The sequence below is a fragment of the Gopherus flavomarginatus genome, chromosome 9, assembly GCF_025201925.1.
Source record: "Gopherus flavomarginatus isolate rGopFla2 chromosome 9, rGopFla2.mat.asm, whole genome shotgun sequence".
Lineage (NCBI taxonomy): Eukaryota > Metazoa > Chordata > Testudines > Testudinidae > Gopherus > Gopherus flavomarginatus.
Window position 1 is genome coordinate 61,437,436 of NC_066625.1, and position 19,012 is coordinate 61,456,447.

Consider the following 19,012-nt stretch of genomic DNA (forward strand, 5'->3'; position numbering starts at 1 on the left):
GTTGGCCATTATTATTTTTTTTTAATCAATCACTAGTTCATATAAGACAAAAAAGGAGCAGCTACTTTTTCCCTTTTTGCAAGAATATAAAAAATTCTTGAAAAGATGTAAACTACCATTTAAAGAATATTTGGGCAACATTTGAAAATTGACATAACACATGATCACTTGGTTTACTAAAGCAAGACAAATGGTCAATAGCTTTTACAGAATTTAATTAACAGTTTGCCTTTCAGTTTCAGAATAGTGGTCATGGAAGGGGCACACATACAGCTTCATTGTACATCAAGGAACTCTTCTGATTTTGCATTTAAAATCTTTAAGATAATAGGAAATTCATTTTCAGTTGAACTTCTAAAGTTATATTTAACTGGATATGGTTTCTCTAAAATTGGAAAGTAAGTCCCTGATCCCACAGTCTGATACATAGATTCTAGGACTGGAAGGGACCTCAAGAGGTCATAGAGTCCAGTCCCCTGCCCTCATGGAAGGACCAAATACTGTCTAGACCATCCCTGATAGACATTTATCTAACCTACTCTTAAATATCTCCAGAGATGGAGATTCCACAACCTCCCTAGGCAATTTATTCCAGTGTTTAATCACCCTGACAGTTAGGAACTTTTTCCTAATGTCCAATCTAAACCTCCCTTGCTGCAGTTTAAGCCCATTGCTTCTTGTTCTATCCTTAGGGGCTAAGGTGAACAAGTTTTCTCCCTCCCCCTCATGACACCGTTTTAGATAACAACTGAAAACTGCTATCATGTCCCCTCTCAGTCTTCTCTTTTCCAAACTAAACAAAACCAATTCTTTCAGCCTTCCTTCAGAGGTCATGTTCTCAAGACCTTTAATCATTCTTGTTGCTCTTCTCTGGACCCTCTCCAATTTCTCCACATCTTTCTTGAAATGCGGTGCCCAGAACTGGACACAATACTCCAGTTGAGGCCTAACCAGTGCAGAGTAGAGCGGAAGAATGACTTCTCGTTTCTTGCTCACAACACACCTGTTAATGCATCCCAGAGTCCCGTTTGCTTTTTTTTGCAACAGCATCACACTGTTAACTCATATTTAGCTTGTAGTTCATTATAACCCCTAGATCCCTTTCTGCTGTACGCCTTCCTAGACAGTCTTTTCCCATTTTGTATGTGTGAAACAGATTGTTCCTTCCTAAGCGGAGCACTTTGCATTTGTCTGTGTTAAACTTCATCCTGTTTACCTCAGACCATTTCTCCAATTTGTCCAGATCATTTTGAATTATGACCCTGTCCTTCAAAGCAGTTGCAATTCCTGTAGGTGAACTCTTATGCCTGTACCAAACCTCCATTAATTCAATGGGGCTCCGCACAGGTGCAGAAATCCACATGTAAGGATCAGACTGCAGGATTGGGACCTGAATTTAAGTGAATTTTATGTTATTAAAATATGGTTAAATTTAAGAGCATCTTTCAAGAATCCTTCTGTCTGGCATTGAGACTCTTAACAATTTATACAAAAGTTGACAATTTCTATTTCAGTATTGTTCTGATAATTTCTCTTCTTGCTTTAAGCATGTACCTATTAAAATGTCAAAGGAAATTTTAAATTCTTTAACATTGCTAAAAGCTTGTTCCTATTAGATGCATCTGTTGTACTGTAAGAGATTAATTCATTCTTGCATAAATAGGAATGCTACTGCATTTAAAATAACAGGACAGAGGAGAAAAAATCCTTTGACAGGGAAGGTAAGACTAATGTAAACCAGGAAACAATTTTTAAAAAAGCTTAATTTAAGATGCTTAAAAAAATTAAGTTTAAATGTGTTGGAAGTGAGAGCAGGAAATATATGGGTGTAGGTGTGTGGTGGGTTGGCCATATTTTACAGCCTTAGGGAATATGGTTTGGTGTTTATGGATAACTTTATAACATGATTCAGGAAATATTCCAGTTAGTTTGTTACAAAAAGTTGCTGAAAAGGGTTTCTGTCTTTTCTTTCTTTAATGCTGCTGTCTTCATTTTCCTGGAAGGATAGTTTCCATTAACAGCTTTGTCTTGGAAACAGACAACTAACATGCAGTAGGTTTTTCTCACTTTTGGTAAGGTCTGTGCGACTAAAATTCAAAGAATCATGATTTTTTTAGAAATATCTTTTCTGAAGATTGCTCTTTTTAGCATAAATTTCAATTATTTTGAACATATGTATTTTTAGCTTTAATTTCTGCAAGATTTATTTGCATGTCTGCTTACCAGCTATTATCAATGTATTAAATTATGCTTTACCATGTAAATCTCTGATCAAACAAAACATAATAATTGAAGTTAACCACTTTGTATCTAATTTGGCAGCATTTATGGTAACAAATGTTTTAAAAGCATATGTACTTTCCCTAAAAGGCATTCTACATACTCAGAAATTTAAGAGGTCAGGCAGCTTCATATAAAACACAGCCAAGAGCCCAATATTTATCAGCATACTGTATAGAGACATCTAACACAGTATCTTCTAGTGATGGAACTAAGTCAGGTATTTCTGGCTGATGATATAGAAAGTTATAATAATCCAAACAGAATGAAGTGGTTAACTTGCGATTTGATTGGTACTATCATGTTAAAGATCATCATGGATAACAGGTGTATTTTAATGTTGACAGATGATCTTCCAAAACCAAAAACTACTGAAGTAATGAGAAAAGGATCGCTTCCTGAATACACTGCTGCAGAGGAGAGAGATGACGGGCGACGCTGGCGTATGTTCAGGATTGGAGAACAGGATCACAGGGTAGACATGAAGGCAATTGAACCCTATAAAAAGGTTATCAGCCATGGAGGTAAGGATTAATGACATGGGCTGAGGGGTAGCCCCTATAAATTAGGACACCCAACAAAGTGGGAGGGGGGGACAGACTTAAGTGGTAGTAAGTATTGAGGAATTCCTAGATCTTCCATGTCATGAGCTGCAGTAGCAAGGCATATGGGTATATTAGGGATGTTGGCTTAAAAAAAGCTACCCTAGTCTTGATGAAAACTAGTGAAACTTTTGAACTTTTTTTAAAAACTTGTTAACTAGTGAAAACCAAAATGGGACCAAAAAAGAGAGGTGCATGTTAAAATAAATTAAAAGAACAAAATGTATGGAGTACATTTAACTCTTCCGGACTGAACTTGCTGTAGTGACAGACTAGTTATCTGCATTTCAATATGTGGATTGCCAGTTTAACCAGTTTTTCTTTTTTTTTTAAATATAGGTTTGAGTGCTATCGCAGCCTTTGTAGACCCCCATAACAGCTTTTATGGTTTTACAGTCACTGTCCAGTTTAATGTCTGTCTTCCCCTGTGGTGTATGTAAAAATCCATTCAGAAGGGAAATTGACTACATGCAAATAGTGTAAAATACATAAAGTAAACATGCTAATAGAAATTAGAGCATCTTTCATTTATAGTAAAATTTAGCTATCTGAGTAACAGTAAATTTAAAAAAAAATAGACACGCTTTTATAAAATGGATGGTGTCGTCTTAGCCTTTTTTTGTGCCTCTATTATTTCATCTATAAAGCACTTTGAAATAGATGATGAAAAAGCACAAAAGTGCAGTGTTTACTAGGGTAGAATTTGATCAGTGTGCTTAGACTTCTCCATTACTTTTTACTTTACTTTACTTGCTATTAATTTTTGTTTTCCCTTTTAGGTTATTATGGTGATGGGTTAAATGCTATTGTTGTGTTTGCTGTTTGCTTTATGCCTGAAAGCGGTCAGCCTAACTACAGATATCTAATGGATAATCTATTTAAGTAAGTAGTCTTTTTTTGCCATTAAGAATTGTCCACAAATGACGTAAATGATCTCATAGTAGAGTTCCGTCAATGCAAAAAGGGCTATCAGCCTCTTCTGTTTTTTACATGAAATTTTATTTTCGGGAAATACCAAACTAGGCTAAGATATTTAATTTTTTTTCTGTAGCCTTTGAGCCTTTATAAAAATATAAATTCTTTAATTTGCACTTTAACTGTCACTCAGTTTTTCATTTGAAAGCTTTTTCCTTACTTGTTGTTACAGATATGTTATTGGCACTTTAGAACTGTTAGTAGCAGAGAACTATATGATAGTTTATTTAAATGGTGCTACAACACGGAGAAAAATGCCAAGTTTAGGCTGGCTCAGGAAATGTTACCAGCAAATTGATAGAAGGTAAGATAAAATTCTATTACAATGGTATCTAGAAATCCCTTTATATCACTTTTCTTTCATTATCTGTATTTTGTGAAAATTGTTAATTAGCATATTGTGAATTTAAGTCTGCAAGGCTTTGGATAATGCTGAACCCTGCGACAATTGTCCTGATTCCCACTGGTATGATTTAGGCACTGAAGCGCCAAGGCAGAAATACTGCTGGAGAATTTCATTTAATTTCAAATGAAAATGCTTTTCAAAACTGTTTCCATCAATCATACAATTGCTTTGTGAAATACTACTGAATAAAGGTTTCACAGTGTACTGTATGGTCTTATTTAAAGTGAGCTTCCTGAATAATTTTGCAGGAAAGTTGTCACACTGTTGAACAAGTCAATGTCAACTGTAAAAGGAAAGACTAGAATGAAAAGGTACTTGTAACCTTTTGCACAGCTATAGTAAGAGGCAGCAAAAAATGCTTCTTTCCAGCTGAACTGTTCCCATGAGTGTTTACAGTAAAAGTCTAAGCAGACCCCATTTGCTGAGCTTGCAGTTAGATTACATTTATCCTGGGGGGGTTGCACAAACGGGCGGGGGGCGGGGGGGGGGGGCGGCGTTTTATACACCAAATCTGGATTTGAAATTTCTTATTGGCTGAGAAGTCAAGTTAAATTTAACTTATCTGACAAGTGGATACGCAACTCTGTAACGTAAGATTCCAAAATATTGAAGCTGCTGTTAGCAGTCCATTTCCCCCAGAAAACACATTGGTGTTGGTCTCGCATATCATCGTTAAAGCAGCCCTTTTCCACTTTCCTCTCCTTATTGCTCTTTTTATCTCATTCATTATACAGATACCCATTTCCCAAGTGAACCTCACTCTTTCCTCTCTTGGAGAGAGGTTGTTAAAACGTGTGGAAGCATGAGTTGTCTATGTTGGTCCTTGAGACATACCACTAATATTTGGCCAAAAAACTCTTCACTGGCTAACTTTTTCTTAGTTCTTACTCATCACGATCTGATACTCCAACTGTCTGCTCATGACAAATTCAACATAACCTGGTTTTGCTAGTTTTTATTCAACTTTGGTAGACAAGATGATGACAATGGAGTGTCTGTTCACTAGGAGTTTACTCATTAGATTACATATGACACAGAGAAGTGGCAATTATACAATAACTGAACACTTGTACTTTTTATATAAAATGCATTGCTTTTTTGATTCATTTTGTTCCTTAACACTGGTGTTCAATACTTGAATTCTTTAGGTTAAGGAAAAACCTGAAATCGTTAATAATAGTTCATCCTTCTTGGTTTATCAGAACACTTCTGGCCATCACAAAACCTTTTATTAGGTAATATTCTGGAAATTACTTCATTTAAAGAAAATACAAATGTATTAGTACTTAAATTTCAGAAAGTAATACTTAATATTTAAAGATGTATTCAACATTTTAGTAATTGTTCTTTATATTTGTTCTTCCACAGCTCAAAATTCAGCCAAAAAATTAGATATGTCTTTACCCTGGCAGAGCTCGCTGAACTCATCCCCATGGAATACGTTGGCATACCAGAGTGCATAAAACAGTACGTTTTATTATTCAACCATGCAAAGTTGTGCTTGGTATAGAGCACAAATGTGAAAACTTACTAAATTATGTGGATTTTCAACAACATGTCTATAAATTGACATTAATCTAGAAGAGTGGTACTCTTGCCGTCAAGAGGCAGAGTCTCTCTTTGTGCTAGAGTTGTGAGGGTATTAAATTTCTACTTTGCATGCAGCAACATAATGGTACCCAGAGCATGACAATGAAATAATACTTAGCTGTATGGTTTATATAATTGCTACATTATACTGAGTATGAACTAGTCTTGCAGAATCATAAAATCATAATGCACAAAAGACCTCTATGAAACTCTTCTTTTCCTTTGGTATTTAAGTTGCCTTGCTATTGTGAGAAATGCTGGTCTTGCAGGTGCTTACATTATAAGCCCTTTTATGTAGTACTCAGCCAAAACATTTGAGGTGTTGCACAGCAGAATAAAAGCAAAACAGTCTAAGCGATGAAATGTACAACAGACAAATAAGGAATCCATTTGACAATGAGAGAAGAGATGGAAAAGACTATAAACATAAGCCTAAAAATAGTGATTCTAAAAATCCTTGAAAGGAGGGGCAGCTTTATGGTCTTTTTTGAAGTGGGAATCAGTGAAATAAGAGCTGTCAAAGGGTGCTTTCCAAACCAATTGGCCCACCACAGAAAAAACACATCTGCCTGCCAGCTTCAGGTATGATGGTGGAATTTTTTTAGCACCAGGCTCTGTGTGGGTACTCAACAGCATGATGCTCACAAAGTAGAGCTGATGCATCCAGAGCAACAGTTAGGATCCTAAGAACCCATGGTGGCAATTTGAAGTTGAACTTCTACCTCGTAGGCAATTGGCCTAAAGAATCTAGGGTAGTAAGGGTGTGCCTTTGCTTTTATAGCTCACTCAAAATGTAATAGCAATGTTGATTATTACTTTGAACTGAAAGCCACATAAGGAAGGTATTAGAATAATCACCTCATGGTCACAAGGCATGTGTTGCTGTTGAAACGCTGACATAGGCGATGTCTACACTACAGCCGGATCCATACTCTGGTGATAGATGCACCGGGGGTTGATTTAGCGGGTCTAGTGAAGATCTGCCAAATCAGTCGCAGATTGCTCTTTGGTCGACCCCAGTACTCCACCCCGAACAAGAAGAGTAAGGTCTCGTCGACCCAGAGCAGTGGAGACGCCATAGTAACTCAACCTAAGCTACGTCGACTCCAGCTACGTTATTTACGTAGCTGGAGTAGCATAACTTAAGTCAACTTACTGCAGTAGTGTAGACATAGCCAGGGATAAATGTCTAGCTGGTACAAATTGCAAAACTGAACATTTTGTAATACATGCAGAATGTGTCTTTCTGTGGAAAAGGCACAAAATTAACATAAACTCTGCCTAGAACAAATTCCCTTCAAAAGCAGAGGATTTGCGAAATGAACAGATTTATGTCCTCCTAAGGTTTACAAGACAGCCTTGATCATTATTGCAGCTGGTTGCATCAAGCACTGATCTTGCGCAGAGACCAAGCTTGCTGGTCCACAGGGTTCTAGATACCAGAACATTTTGCCACACTTCTATGTTGGGGAATATGACACTTTGAGCTGTACTTCAAAATTAGGTCATAAGGTCTCTGGATTTTGAGGTAGATCAGAATGGACTAAATAGTGTACTTTACTACTGTTACCACACAGCAACTAAATCTCTGCTAGTTCTGCATTTTATTTAAAACTAGTATATATTCATGATTTTATTCTCTAAATAACTATACTAGTTTCAAGAAATGTTCCGTGAAGAACATTTAACACTTGTTTTTGAGTTTGGTTGGCCTTCATATCTTGTACTTACTGAAATCAAACTTTTCCCCACTAAGGTATGAAGAAGAAAAGTTTAGAAAGAAACACAAAAGGTATATATGCACACCTTACTTAGGGATGCATCTAGACAAGACCACTTGCGCTGCACAAACTAACTTTCCCAATTGGTTGGCTTGCAGACATGAACAAGCATTTGTAAATATAAACATGCACTAATGACTAAGCTTGAGTTTTGAAGTAGTTATGGTAAATATAACTTGTAAGAGAGCTCCATATAGAAGTGTAAACCATGGACGGGTTTGTAATCTGTCAATATTTTTTCCCTTCAGAGATGCTTTTATTAAGGGGATATATTGACTTTGAGCTGCATCTTCAAAAAGGCAAAAAGTTGTATGTATATTTAAACCTGCTTGAACAAACTAAGTTTGTTTTTAAGAATAGGTAACTGTTTGAATGCTTAGTTAATTTCTAAATGCCAAACTGCTACAATTGTAGAAGTTACTAGCAAAACAACTTCTTACAAATTTCAGGATGAGAATTTCTATCTTGCTTTATTCAATATTCACTAATTTCAGTTATTTTCAAGATATCTAACTTGCACAGGTCCTAAATGAGTTTATATTTTAGTCAGTGCTGTTTGTATTTGCAGTGCCTAGATTCCTTGCTAATTAATATTGGATTTTCTGTATGCTGAAACGTAAGTGGCCTGCTAACAATTCAAGCAATTCCTGCATCTGAAAAAATATTTAAAACAAAGGAGTAATTGCCATTCAGTGTGTCTACCAATAACCTCACTAAAACACTCTGCTTCTAACTTTAAACTTTCATTCTGAGCATGTGCATAACAATAAACTGTTTAGGGACAAGTCACTTTCTGTAAACATGTCATTGTAAGTCGGAAGATGGGAAAGAGAAAAGGTATTAAGAACTAAACCTGTCAAAAATAACTTTTCCCTGTGGATTTTACTAGCTTTCATAAAAAAACAAAGTGTAAAGCTAGTGGAAAAGCATAAAATGTCAGTCTGTGTGAAAAACTGTAAACTTTAATTCTGCAGTATTTAATTCTGCAGTATTATAGCTGAGATTATAAAGGTACCAACTACAGAAAATTCAGTTACAGTTCTCACAGCAACTCTAACTTGCTTCACCTTGTTAATGTCTGGTATTTTGACTGTCTATAGACCCAGTTCTTTTCGATTGGGAGGGTTGCCATAGACTGCAGTGGGTATAGAATTGAGCCTTTAAAAGGAATATCCACTTTAAATTTCAGGTCTCAGGTTCAACTTACTGAGTCCCTCCCCTCAATATTCCACCTACAGTCACTTTTTCCCAACTGTTTCTTTTACGTTACTGTGTGAAAATCTGATTATAGCGGAGTAAAAATGGATCTAACTAGATAGTGTTTACTTTGTGTATTCGACAACAAATGTGCTTTTCCCCCCATAGTCTGTTATAATAATCATGGGAGTTAACTGCAATAACAGTAATTTAAAAATCCTCCAGACATCATTGTGGATTCTTTTGGTTTAAAGTTGCCAGTATCCTGTTACACTTGATGTACATAATTTCCTTTGGGAATTACTTAACTCACCTTTAAAAGACAGAGTCAGATCACAGAAGTACATGCTTTACTCTGCAACTGGATTAAGAAGTGTTGCAGGGTAACATACTGAGCAAGTAAAGAGCAACACTTTCAGATACAGCTGTGCAGTTTTTAAGCCCTATTTCTTCAGATTTTGGTGTTTTACAAGTCACCCCTTCCCCCCTCCTCTCAATGGCTAGGGGAGAGAGGACTCCTTTTTTCCCCCCCCTTTCATCAGATTATAGTATAAGTGCAGTAAGCATGTACGATAAAAGCCCTTGTGAAAAAGTAATTGCTTTAAGTAAAATTTGAAGCTGTTGAGCCATTAGATTAAGCCAGAAGAGTTAGTCTATGACAAAAGTACAATCATAGTCTTAAATGAAATCACTGGGTGTTTTAGGCAATGCATTATGTTCACCATTTCTTTTTGTGGTTTATTTACGGAACCTCTGCCCCTGATTGCATTAATTTTAGGATGCAGTTTAGGCTTAGGTAGCATGAAAGATGAATGCCCACACACACCAGATGTGTCAGTGGACAATGGCCTGGTGAGAAGCCAGTAACCATGCCCCAGTTGTTGGGAACAGAGAGGGAAGTGGGATTCATAAGCAAGGACAGCACCTTTTTCTCTTTTGTGGGTCTCTGGCTGATGGACTTAAAAACTGTTGTCCCTTTCTAGCTGCTTGGAAGGAGCTTTTTCTCATCCTCCAACTTCAGAGCCTCTTGGCTGATGGAGAGTAAGAAGGGTGCTTGCTACTCTACTCTTTCCCAAGCCTTTTTTTAGTCACTTTCCTGTAAGTACTTCCACTGTTGTTCATATCTTTCCCTAGCTGCAACATAGTGAAACTGGCAGTGTTCTTGTCAGTTTCACAACTGCTGTTCAGAATCCTGTAGGCAGAAACTTATCTGAATCTTGTTAACTTCATTGTGCTTTTTGGGAATGTCATGAGAAACAGTGGACTGAAGCTGGCTGCACACTCAGCAGGACAGCATATGTCAGCTCACACTTCAGAGGTTCTCCTAGCAGCCATAAGAGCCAGAAACTTTACTAAAAAGAAATCTTAAATTATGCAGAAATTGTTGATGTAGATTCCTTCACTCACCAGTTGATTAAGCAAGAGGATGCATAGTAGGCCTAGAGACTTCCTCCCCTGAAAAACAACAGAACAAAAAAAACCCATAACCAGTCATTATCCTCATCTTGCAGAGGGAAAGCTAAAAGGAATGGAGATTAAATGACTTCCCCAAAGAGTCAGTGCTCGGAGCCAGGACTAGAATCCAGGTCTACACAGTACCATGTTCAATGTGCTAGCCCACACTGCATCCTAGCTGAATAGCACATAAGTTTACCCGAGTGACTCTAAAGTGCTATCTGATATCCTGCATACACACAGACTAGATACAAAGAATGAATTACATATTTTTAATAAATCTAACTCTATATAGTAACTAATTGAATACAACTTATTTCAAAATAGCAGGGATCAATACAATGGACATTATTTGTACTAATTGTTTAGAAAACAATTCTGTGAAACTTTAAAAATGTATGTAGTAAAGGAAACAGTGTTGGCACAACCACACTGTTCTTTCAGCTTAATATTTAACAGTTTTTCTTAAAAAACAAACAAACAAAAAGAACCCATTGTTTACAGTTTTGACAGGCTCGTATTTGCCAATATAAACTGCATTCTAGTCTTAAAACTGTTTCATTTTATTGCATGTCTTAGAGGCTTACATTCTAGTCACTTTATTGATAAATGAAAGAGCAACCTGCTTCCCTTGCAACATGGCCAAATTTGATATTTCATTTTCCTAATACTTTTTTCTTCCAAATACCATATCTATTGTTGCTTGAAAACACTTCTTGACCCATCTTTAAAATCTATAATTTTAGGAGGCAGTAACAAGGTGGATCTTTAACATTTTGCTGTAACTGAACCCACTTCACTGATGTTTTGTTTTTTAACAGTTGAATGATATTTACTAAAAACCTTTTCTATATAAAAACTTTAATTCTCCTGTTAAGATCAGCTTTTTTCCTAATATAGAAAGTAACAGACTACTGAATTTGTAATTTATATTATAATTTATTTTTTATTAAACAGAATTGACCAAGAGCTTGATGGGGAAACAAGAACAGAAAAGTGAACAATAAGTTTGGAGTCCAGACAAGAAGGAAGACTGTGCAGGTGGAATGATCTGTTTTTTGTTTTTGCATTTACAATGCATTCATTAGCCTTTATTATGTAACCTGTTATAAAAGGTGCCTTGATATATCTCTGGACTTGTACACAAGGGACTGTTCTCTAAAGGATTGGTTTGCAAATCTTGGGTTTAATTCTTGACTTTAATAGCTACTTTACCATGTAATCATTTTATACTGTTAAATGTCAAAGAACCATATGTTTATAGGAGGCATTCTTGCAATTATCTAAATGATGCATGTTCTTCAGTAAAATATTTATATACCTAAATGTTAAAGGAAAGAGATAATATATTTTTATGACTCTTTGAGCAATATTTTATAATGTTTGCTTGCAGAATGAATTCTTTTGCAAGTAGACAAGGCCATAAATGTGCGCTGTCATTATTTTGTAAAGTGCATGATGAATGTTTTTTGCTGTAAATAGTTAATCCATTTCCTGAGTGATTTAGAAACCTAATGATTTTTAGATGCTGGTGTTCACTTAGTGCAGTTGTCTCAGAAATGTGAAGATAATCATTTTTGTTCCTGTATCTAATACAAGTAGAACTCATTTACACTGCCAGAATGATCTTGAGCTTTGGTGTTTTTTGTTTTTCTTCAAAATACAGATTTGTGGCTCTGTGAATTTCAGCTTATTGGCTACTACCTTTTGGCCTAGTTAAGCCATATTGGGGACTAAATAGTTCAAATGACTAATAGCATAATGAGCTTTTCATCGTTAGGTCACTAGTTTAAATTCTGCTCAGGTGTTCAGTAGATAAAAGCTGTCTAGTCAGTGATCAGTGTGAAAGGAACTCAGTCCTGTTACTCTTGGATGAGTGTCAGTTGGCACTAAGTGAAACTGTGTTCAGTTTCAGCATACACAGAATTGCATGGGCATGGAGCTGAACTGTCCCTTCAACCATAAAAGTTATCCACTCAGGTCAAGATTGAAGTATCCTGGAGAGGAAGTGTGGAAAATCTTGCATTGCCTTTACTTTGTAGATGGAGATCTTCCATCTCCAGTGCTATATGGCACTTCCCATAAGCACTAAATTCACTTTAAAGAATGTAATGAGTCTGTTTTTTGCTGTGGTTATTCAAGATATATCCACAAGTTTTCACTTGGTGTTCTTGGGCACATAAATTGACTTTTGTAGGTTCTGTTAGCATAGCTAAATTATACTTTGTTCTGGGTGAATCATGTAATGAAAATGTCAATCATGCCTATTTTGCCTGTTGATATGTGCACATAAATCCATTCAGAAAAACATTTAAGTGACATTGTAACAAGCATTAAATATTTACACTTTTTTACTGCAGTGCTCACTACTTTTGTCTTAATCATAATCAAAAATCCCCATCTGATATTATTCCACACTTCTAAACTGTATATTCTTGGAAATAGTAGTATCACAGTTCTTACACACAGTCAAAATAAATCTGGTATACTTACAAAAGTAAGGTAGGTTTCAACTGGATGGCTACTTATCAGTGAGGTATAAGGCTCATAGGGTAATCATACAACTGGGATTTACTAACCTTTGGATCCTTGCAGACTCCTCGATGTCTCTAATCAACTATGCATAGGTGCAGTACTAGCTAATTCTGATGCCGGATCAGGCCAGTAGTCTACATCTGAACTTAACAGATCTATTTAACACACATGCTTCAGAGGAATCCGTCTCAAGGCACACGTATTTTGGTTAGGTCAGCATCTGTTTCCATCAGCAGTTTGTGCAGATTAATATGCTGTGTCTTCTGCCTAAGTAGGCAACCTTATTTTGAAGTTGCCCTGTATGCATTTTTATAAGGCTTCTATTTTGGTCTGAAAGCAAAGAACCTAAATGGAGATACTTTCTTCAGGAGTTAGGGCCTGATGGATGACCATGAGCAAGTTACTTCATTGCCTTATAACTCCATTTCTCCACTTATAAAATGGATATAATGATACTCATCTTTTTTTGTAAAGCATTTTGAGATCTACAAAAGAAAACAGCTACATTAAGTGCTAGGTGCTCACTTCTATTCCTTGTTCTATATATCAAGTTATATCAACTCCAGCTTACTGGCTGAAACCTTCCCCAGCCTGGCAACTAAAATTCCAAGACTGGCCAAGTGCAAGGTGTGTGCATGCAAGCAAATCTGGAAATCTTCTATTTCATTTTCAGGTCTTAAAGCTGAATAGATTTAGGTCTCTAAAAGCCTGGAGAAGAAGGGGTCACCATCTCACTTCAAATTTTTTCTTCAGATAAAGATGACTTCTACCAAAAGCAGTTCTTCTAGAAGTAGGGTCTGACAGTTGACTAGCATTGATATAGTGTGATACAGTTAAATCAATATCTCAGATTACTGAAATATGTCATTTGTTGTACGTAGTAGAGAACACAATAGCTGAAGATGTTCCAAATGGAAAACAGTAGAATTTCTACTGGCTATAGACATTCTTTCTACATCTTCCTCATTGCTTCCTTTAACCCCACACTTCTCCTTTCCTCTTACCTCCTACAAAAGTTGCATGCCAAGAATCTTAAACAGTACATATGTTGTGTGGAAAACCTAGTTTATATGTATTTTGTACTTGACCAAATGTTCAATAATTTTAAAGATGACTTCCAAAGGGTGGGAAGGCTTGTACCTTTCTGCTGCTTTATTGTATGATCAAAGGAAGTCTGAGTCTGTTTTTTTTTTTTCCCCCTGCTTGCTTTTTCACGTTTAAAAAAATCAAGTTTTGTCTATGCAATTTTTCTGACCGAATCTCTAAACTGGAGCATTATTTGATTTATGATAGCAGAGATGCAAAGGAAGTAAAACGTGATTAGGTGTTGAAAAATGAGTTACATGCAATCCAAATAAAATTTTCTCCTCAATTGAACTCAGATGACTAACAAATCGCATGAGTGTCTTTTGTTAAGAGTCAGACCTCCCTCGCCACAAAACACTTAAGAATTTAGCATTCCCAATCTGGGACTTCTCTGAGAATCCCAGCAAAAACCAGGAAGCAAAGACTAGATACAGATTTTTTTTTTTTTTTTTTAAATATGCTGCTTGTTAAACTTCATGCACCAGGCACAAGTGAAGGATAATAAACATGCTTCTCTAAAGGCTACATTTTAGAATTCAATTGTAGCTGCGTGAGGTCCCTAACAAGGTTTAATTTTCAACTTCAGCTCTGCATTACCTGATGAATTGAGTGCTTAATGCTCAATCTTAATGTTGCATTAATATTTATTGTAAAATGTATACACACACTGATCCATAGTCACTTGCTATCTCTCTCTAAGCTTGTCTATAAATAGAAATGGTCATTTTCATAATCCTACTGCCTTCTAAAGCAGCACAGCTTTGGAGGGGGAGGGGGAGCTCAGTGGTTTGAGCATTGGCCTGCTAAGACCAGGGTTGTGAGTTCAATCTTTGAGGGGGCCACTTAGGGATCTGGGGCAAAAATCAGTACATGGTCCTGCTAGAGAAGGCAGGGGACTGGACTCAATGACCTTTCAAGGTCCCTTCCAGTTCTAGGAGATTGGTATATCTCCAATTATTTATTTTTTCCTGCTGTGGAGAATCTTCCCTCCTGGTTTCAGTCTTCCCCCCTTCTGCCACCCATCCCTTATTTTTAATGGTGAAGTATTCACGTGCATGTTTTTAAAAAGCTATTTTAAATGAATTGTGGGACTTTCTCAAACATTGTAAATGGGTATTATACTCAAAACCAAATCGTGCTGTATTGCAATGAGATTCCAAAGGCTACATCTACAAACAGCTATTTTAAAAAAAAAAAAATCACGTCACATAGTAAGTGCTCTAAAGCTATTATCATTGTTTGATGTAGAGAAAATGCAGCTCACCATTGGAACACAAAGGCAGTTTCAAAGAAAGAACTTGTTTAATTTCAATTGCCAGATTTCTGTTAAAATCCAAAGGCTTTGCGATCAGTACTTCAAATAAAACAAACTAACTAACTTGATGCATTTCAGTGGTAAGCTGTAAATACTAGTCTCAACTAATTTCCCAGCATCTGGATCAGTCTGAAGTGTCATCAGAATGCTGGGACAGCAGCATCAATAACAGTAGGCAGATATCAAACAATTCTGATGGTTTCAAACTTTAATACATTCTCAATTTGAAAAGGATTGACATCTCTCAGTGATGGAATTAAAAGATAATGACCAACTTTAGTGGAAAGTCATAATCTCTATTTAAAAACAGGAAAGAGTTATAGCTAAGACTTCAACTTTCATTTTGAACCAGCATTCCCACCCACTTGCTTTACGCTGTCCCATGCTTTACTGACAGGAGACTTGGATTTGTGTTGTCTTGTAATGTGAATTTTACTTTCAGCAGGAGATGCAGGAATACTTTTCTATGGTGCGGTTTCTGAGTTCTGTCAAGAGGCAAATAGAGAGTCATTGCAGTCATTATATAACTTGGGCTGACATGCTCAGTGAGTTTCTGGAATATAAAGCATGTGGTGGTAAAATGTCAGCAACTTTATTTTGCTGCCAATATGGTTAATGTGGAGGTGATTATATTTGGGCTGATGGCCCAGGGTGGTGGATACGAGATGTTTGTAGATTTGTGTTTACAATAAGTAAAATTTTCAAAAGTGACTTAGGAATGTAGGAGTTTGTGTTTAAAAATCAATGCGTTTTTGGCTTCTGTCATCTGGGCCTTTCTGAAAAATTTACTCAGTATGGTAAGCAAGGGTTTGTAGCTGATATTCCATTGGAAGTACAGTAGTAGTAATGTATGATTGCTAGGTGTAAAGATGTTGGCTACACTAAGAGTTAGCACTGAGACACAGCCAAAGTTAGTCAATCTGAAACCCCGATCATGAAGCACCAAGGTTTTTAAAATGTTGCTTTTTAAATCTGGAATTTACTGGCTTTCACTTACTTACAAAATTTTTTAAAGTAACACTATAGGTAACTTGTATTCACAGCCTTAAACCTCTTCTTGATATATTTTCTCATTTGTGACTTGCCTTTGTTTTCAGTGATCAAGGGAAAGAGATGGTATCTTCTGTGGAATTATCTATTGCAGACTACATTCTAGACGGTAAATTAGTAAATCACTGTCCATTGTTTACTGCGGTTGAGCAAATGTCAGCAAACCTATCTGTGCTGACTGAGCATCACGGACTTCATAAGATTAGTGATGCGTTGACAAATTTTGAAATTTTTTGCTTTAGACTTTTTTTAAACTTTATAAAGATTTAGTTTTCATAAGGACTAGGTGAGTAAGACAGATTTGGAATTAATAGAGTCTTTTTAGATGATTATCCAGAAAACTACCTCCACAGAGTATAAAAGCTCTCATTTGCCAAATGGCCAGTTCATCTCCAATTTGCTGGAAAATTCTCTAGTGAGAAATAGCATAAGAGATTTAAATAGGATTTCTAGGAAGCAAAAGGGGGGTGTGTGGGAGAAGTGATTTAAACCAGGTCAATTTAGGCTTTATGGAGTCACAACAGCAGATTCTTGCTCAAGATATAACTTTTCTTCAGTTTCAGATTAACATTTCTACATTCCTTGTGGATGGAACTTCAGCATTTATATTCTGCTGTTAGAAAATGGCTTAACTGCAGTTGGTCAGGAACACACGTTTGTTTGTAAAATGCTTTGAAGATTAAAAGTATGAGACTTCCCAATCTCCTTTAGAGAGGTGACCAATAAGCAGTTGGCAGCTAGTATGTTTTTACAGATGTTTTTTATAAAGTTCCAATGAGAACACCAGTACTGAATTATCCATGTGGATGCAGATCATTTTTTGGAGGTTTTTAGTTCTATCAACAGATCCTAGGAGCTTTCTGAAGAACTATGCTTCCATCTGTTATATCATGGTTCAGTATCTTTTAAAAACTCATTTTCCTCAGAGGAGCATTCACATTTAAGGATGAATTTCTCTCAGTATGAACAACAAGATAGGAATTTTGCCCCTTTCTAAAACTTAAGAATTCTAGATTGTGCTGAAAGGTTTCCATTGACATGAATCCTCAGTACAACATAAGCAAACAGCAATACACTTGCTAAAGCTGAGCAAAATTTTGGGTCAACACACTTTGCAAATATGAGTTGAATTTGACAAAGTGCTTTGGCTAGGAAACAACAAAAAATCTGGAAGTCAATGTGGTGTGTTTTTTAGTGTTTTAAAAAAAAGTTCTCAAATTTCCTTCAAGTTTATTTTAAAAAACAACCTTAACTCAAAAAAAAAAAATTGGGTTCAATTGCATGAAATACTTTGTTCTATTCAGATTTTTTCAGAACTACCAGTGAGCTGAAAAATTAATTAGCACAGCTCTAGAAATTGCACCTAGAAAATAAGAGTGCAGTGTTTTGTAGCGTGTATATACTCTGTCAGGTTGCTTCCTTTTCTCTCATTGTTGAGACACAGCATTATGGCCAAAAAGGGAATAGCTTCCACTCCAGTGAAATAAAACTCTCTACTTCAAAATCTCACAATTCAGTTAGAGTACTAATGGGTTTTGTGTACCAGTATTATGAGGCATCCTGATTCTTCAATACTGAAACTATTAGTGTGCACTTAGACACCATTAATGTTGTCTTGTCAGACAGCCTTACCGTTACATACTGTGTGGTTGGCCTATATTTTCTATAAATTTTTGGGTAAATATCTAGAGTAAGCATTCATAGAAGAAATTCTGATGTTTCAGCCAATGCTGTTCTGCAGCTAATTAGGGAAGGGAATGACTGAGGAGCATCTGCTGTATTCTAATCTAAAGCACCTTTTTGAATGAAGGAAGCCCAAGACATGGGGTTAAACTGGTCTGAACATTAGATATGTTTTGAAGTGTGGAGTCATTTCACATTGAGATCCATTTTGTTAAAGGACGGTATATCTGTTACATCTGAGCCTTTATGCTTTTCAGCGCAGGGATCACGTGTCTGTACAATGTTTAGTAAAATGAGGGTACTCATTGGAGCCTCCGGGCACTACTGCAATATAATCATTAAATAACGTTCACCTCTACAAAAGCATATGTGGAAAGCGTCTGACAGTTGAAAGTTTATGCATTGCTCAGATGCTGTAATGTTGCCTGAATTACTGAGTCTCCAGTACTTCATCCTAACTTTCTAGATTCTGAATTAGTTACAAAGGCAACACCTTCATCTGGAGTGCAAGGCTTAAATGACCACCACTGCTCCTCACAGAAGTAACTGTACTATTTCTCTTCTGCCCCTTCAATTTCAACTGGTTTGAGAAACGACTCTTTTCACCTACTTCTGAATGTACTGAGCTCCTTCCTTTTCAAATGAAGCAATGTTCTTCCCTATTTTCTTAACTTTACAAGTTGTCATTGTCATGGAGTAATGTGAGAAATACTTGTATTTCTGAACATGTCATCTAGCACTTGTTGGAAACTATGTGAGTCTTGTATTTTTAATTGGCTAAAATAACAGGTTAAATGTGGAAAATTCAATAAATACTTTTTGAAAAGTACTTGTCTAAAAGTTCTCCTGATTTAAGCTCCTGATTGAAGAACAGTGTTAGCCTGGTGTTTTCACATCTATCTGCAAAGCAAAAGTCACTACGCCAGAAAGCCACTATCTAAAGCTGTGATTCTGAGATTGAGGCTCCCAAGCTGCAAGTAGCTGCTCAATGTGTCTTTCAGCTCTCTGCAGCACATGATAGTAAAATATTGTGTAATTTAATTATTAGTTGGGATAC

At 36.3% G+C, this 19,012-nt stretch overlaps 1 protein-coding gene across 11 annotated transcripts in view; it reads left to right on the forward strand.

The window, feature by feature from the left end:
- The window catches only part of BNIP2 (BCL2 interacting protein 2), a 32,384-nt gene extending 13,603 nt beyond the window's left edge, over window positions 1–18,781 (forward strand). For 7 of the 11 annotated variants that reach the window (XM_050967055.1, XM_050967056.1, XM_050967048.1 and 4 more), the window contains 7 exons: window positions 2,628–2,804; window positions 3,662–3,764; window positions 4,030–4,161; window positions 5,412–5,498; window positions 5,632–5,730; window positions 7,610–7,645; window positions 11,244–14,349. In XM_050967055.1, the coding sequence (XP_050823012.1) occupies window positions 2,628–2,804; window positions 3,662–3,764; window positions 4,030–4,161; window positions 5,412–5,498; window positions 5,632–5,730; window positions 7,610–7,645; window positions 11,244–11,286 (677 nt within the window). In that variant the 3' untranslated portion in view covers window positions 11,287–14,349. Of the gene's footprint in view, window positions 1–2,627; window positions 2,805–3,661; window positions 3,765–4,029; window positions 4,162–5,411; window positions 5,499–5,631; window positions 5,731–7,609; window positions 7,646–11,243; window positions 14,350–16,319 lie in introns of those variants that run through there. The other 4 variants (XR_007776209.1, XM_050967052.1, XM_050967053.1 and 1 more) reach the window with 4 other exon arrangements.
- Window positions 18,782–19,012: the final 231 nt, after the last annotated feature.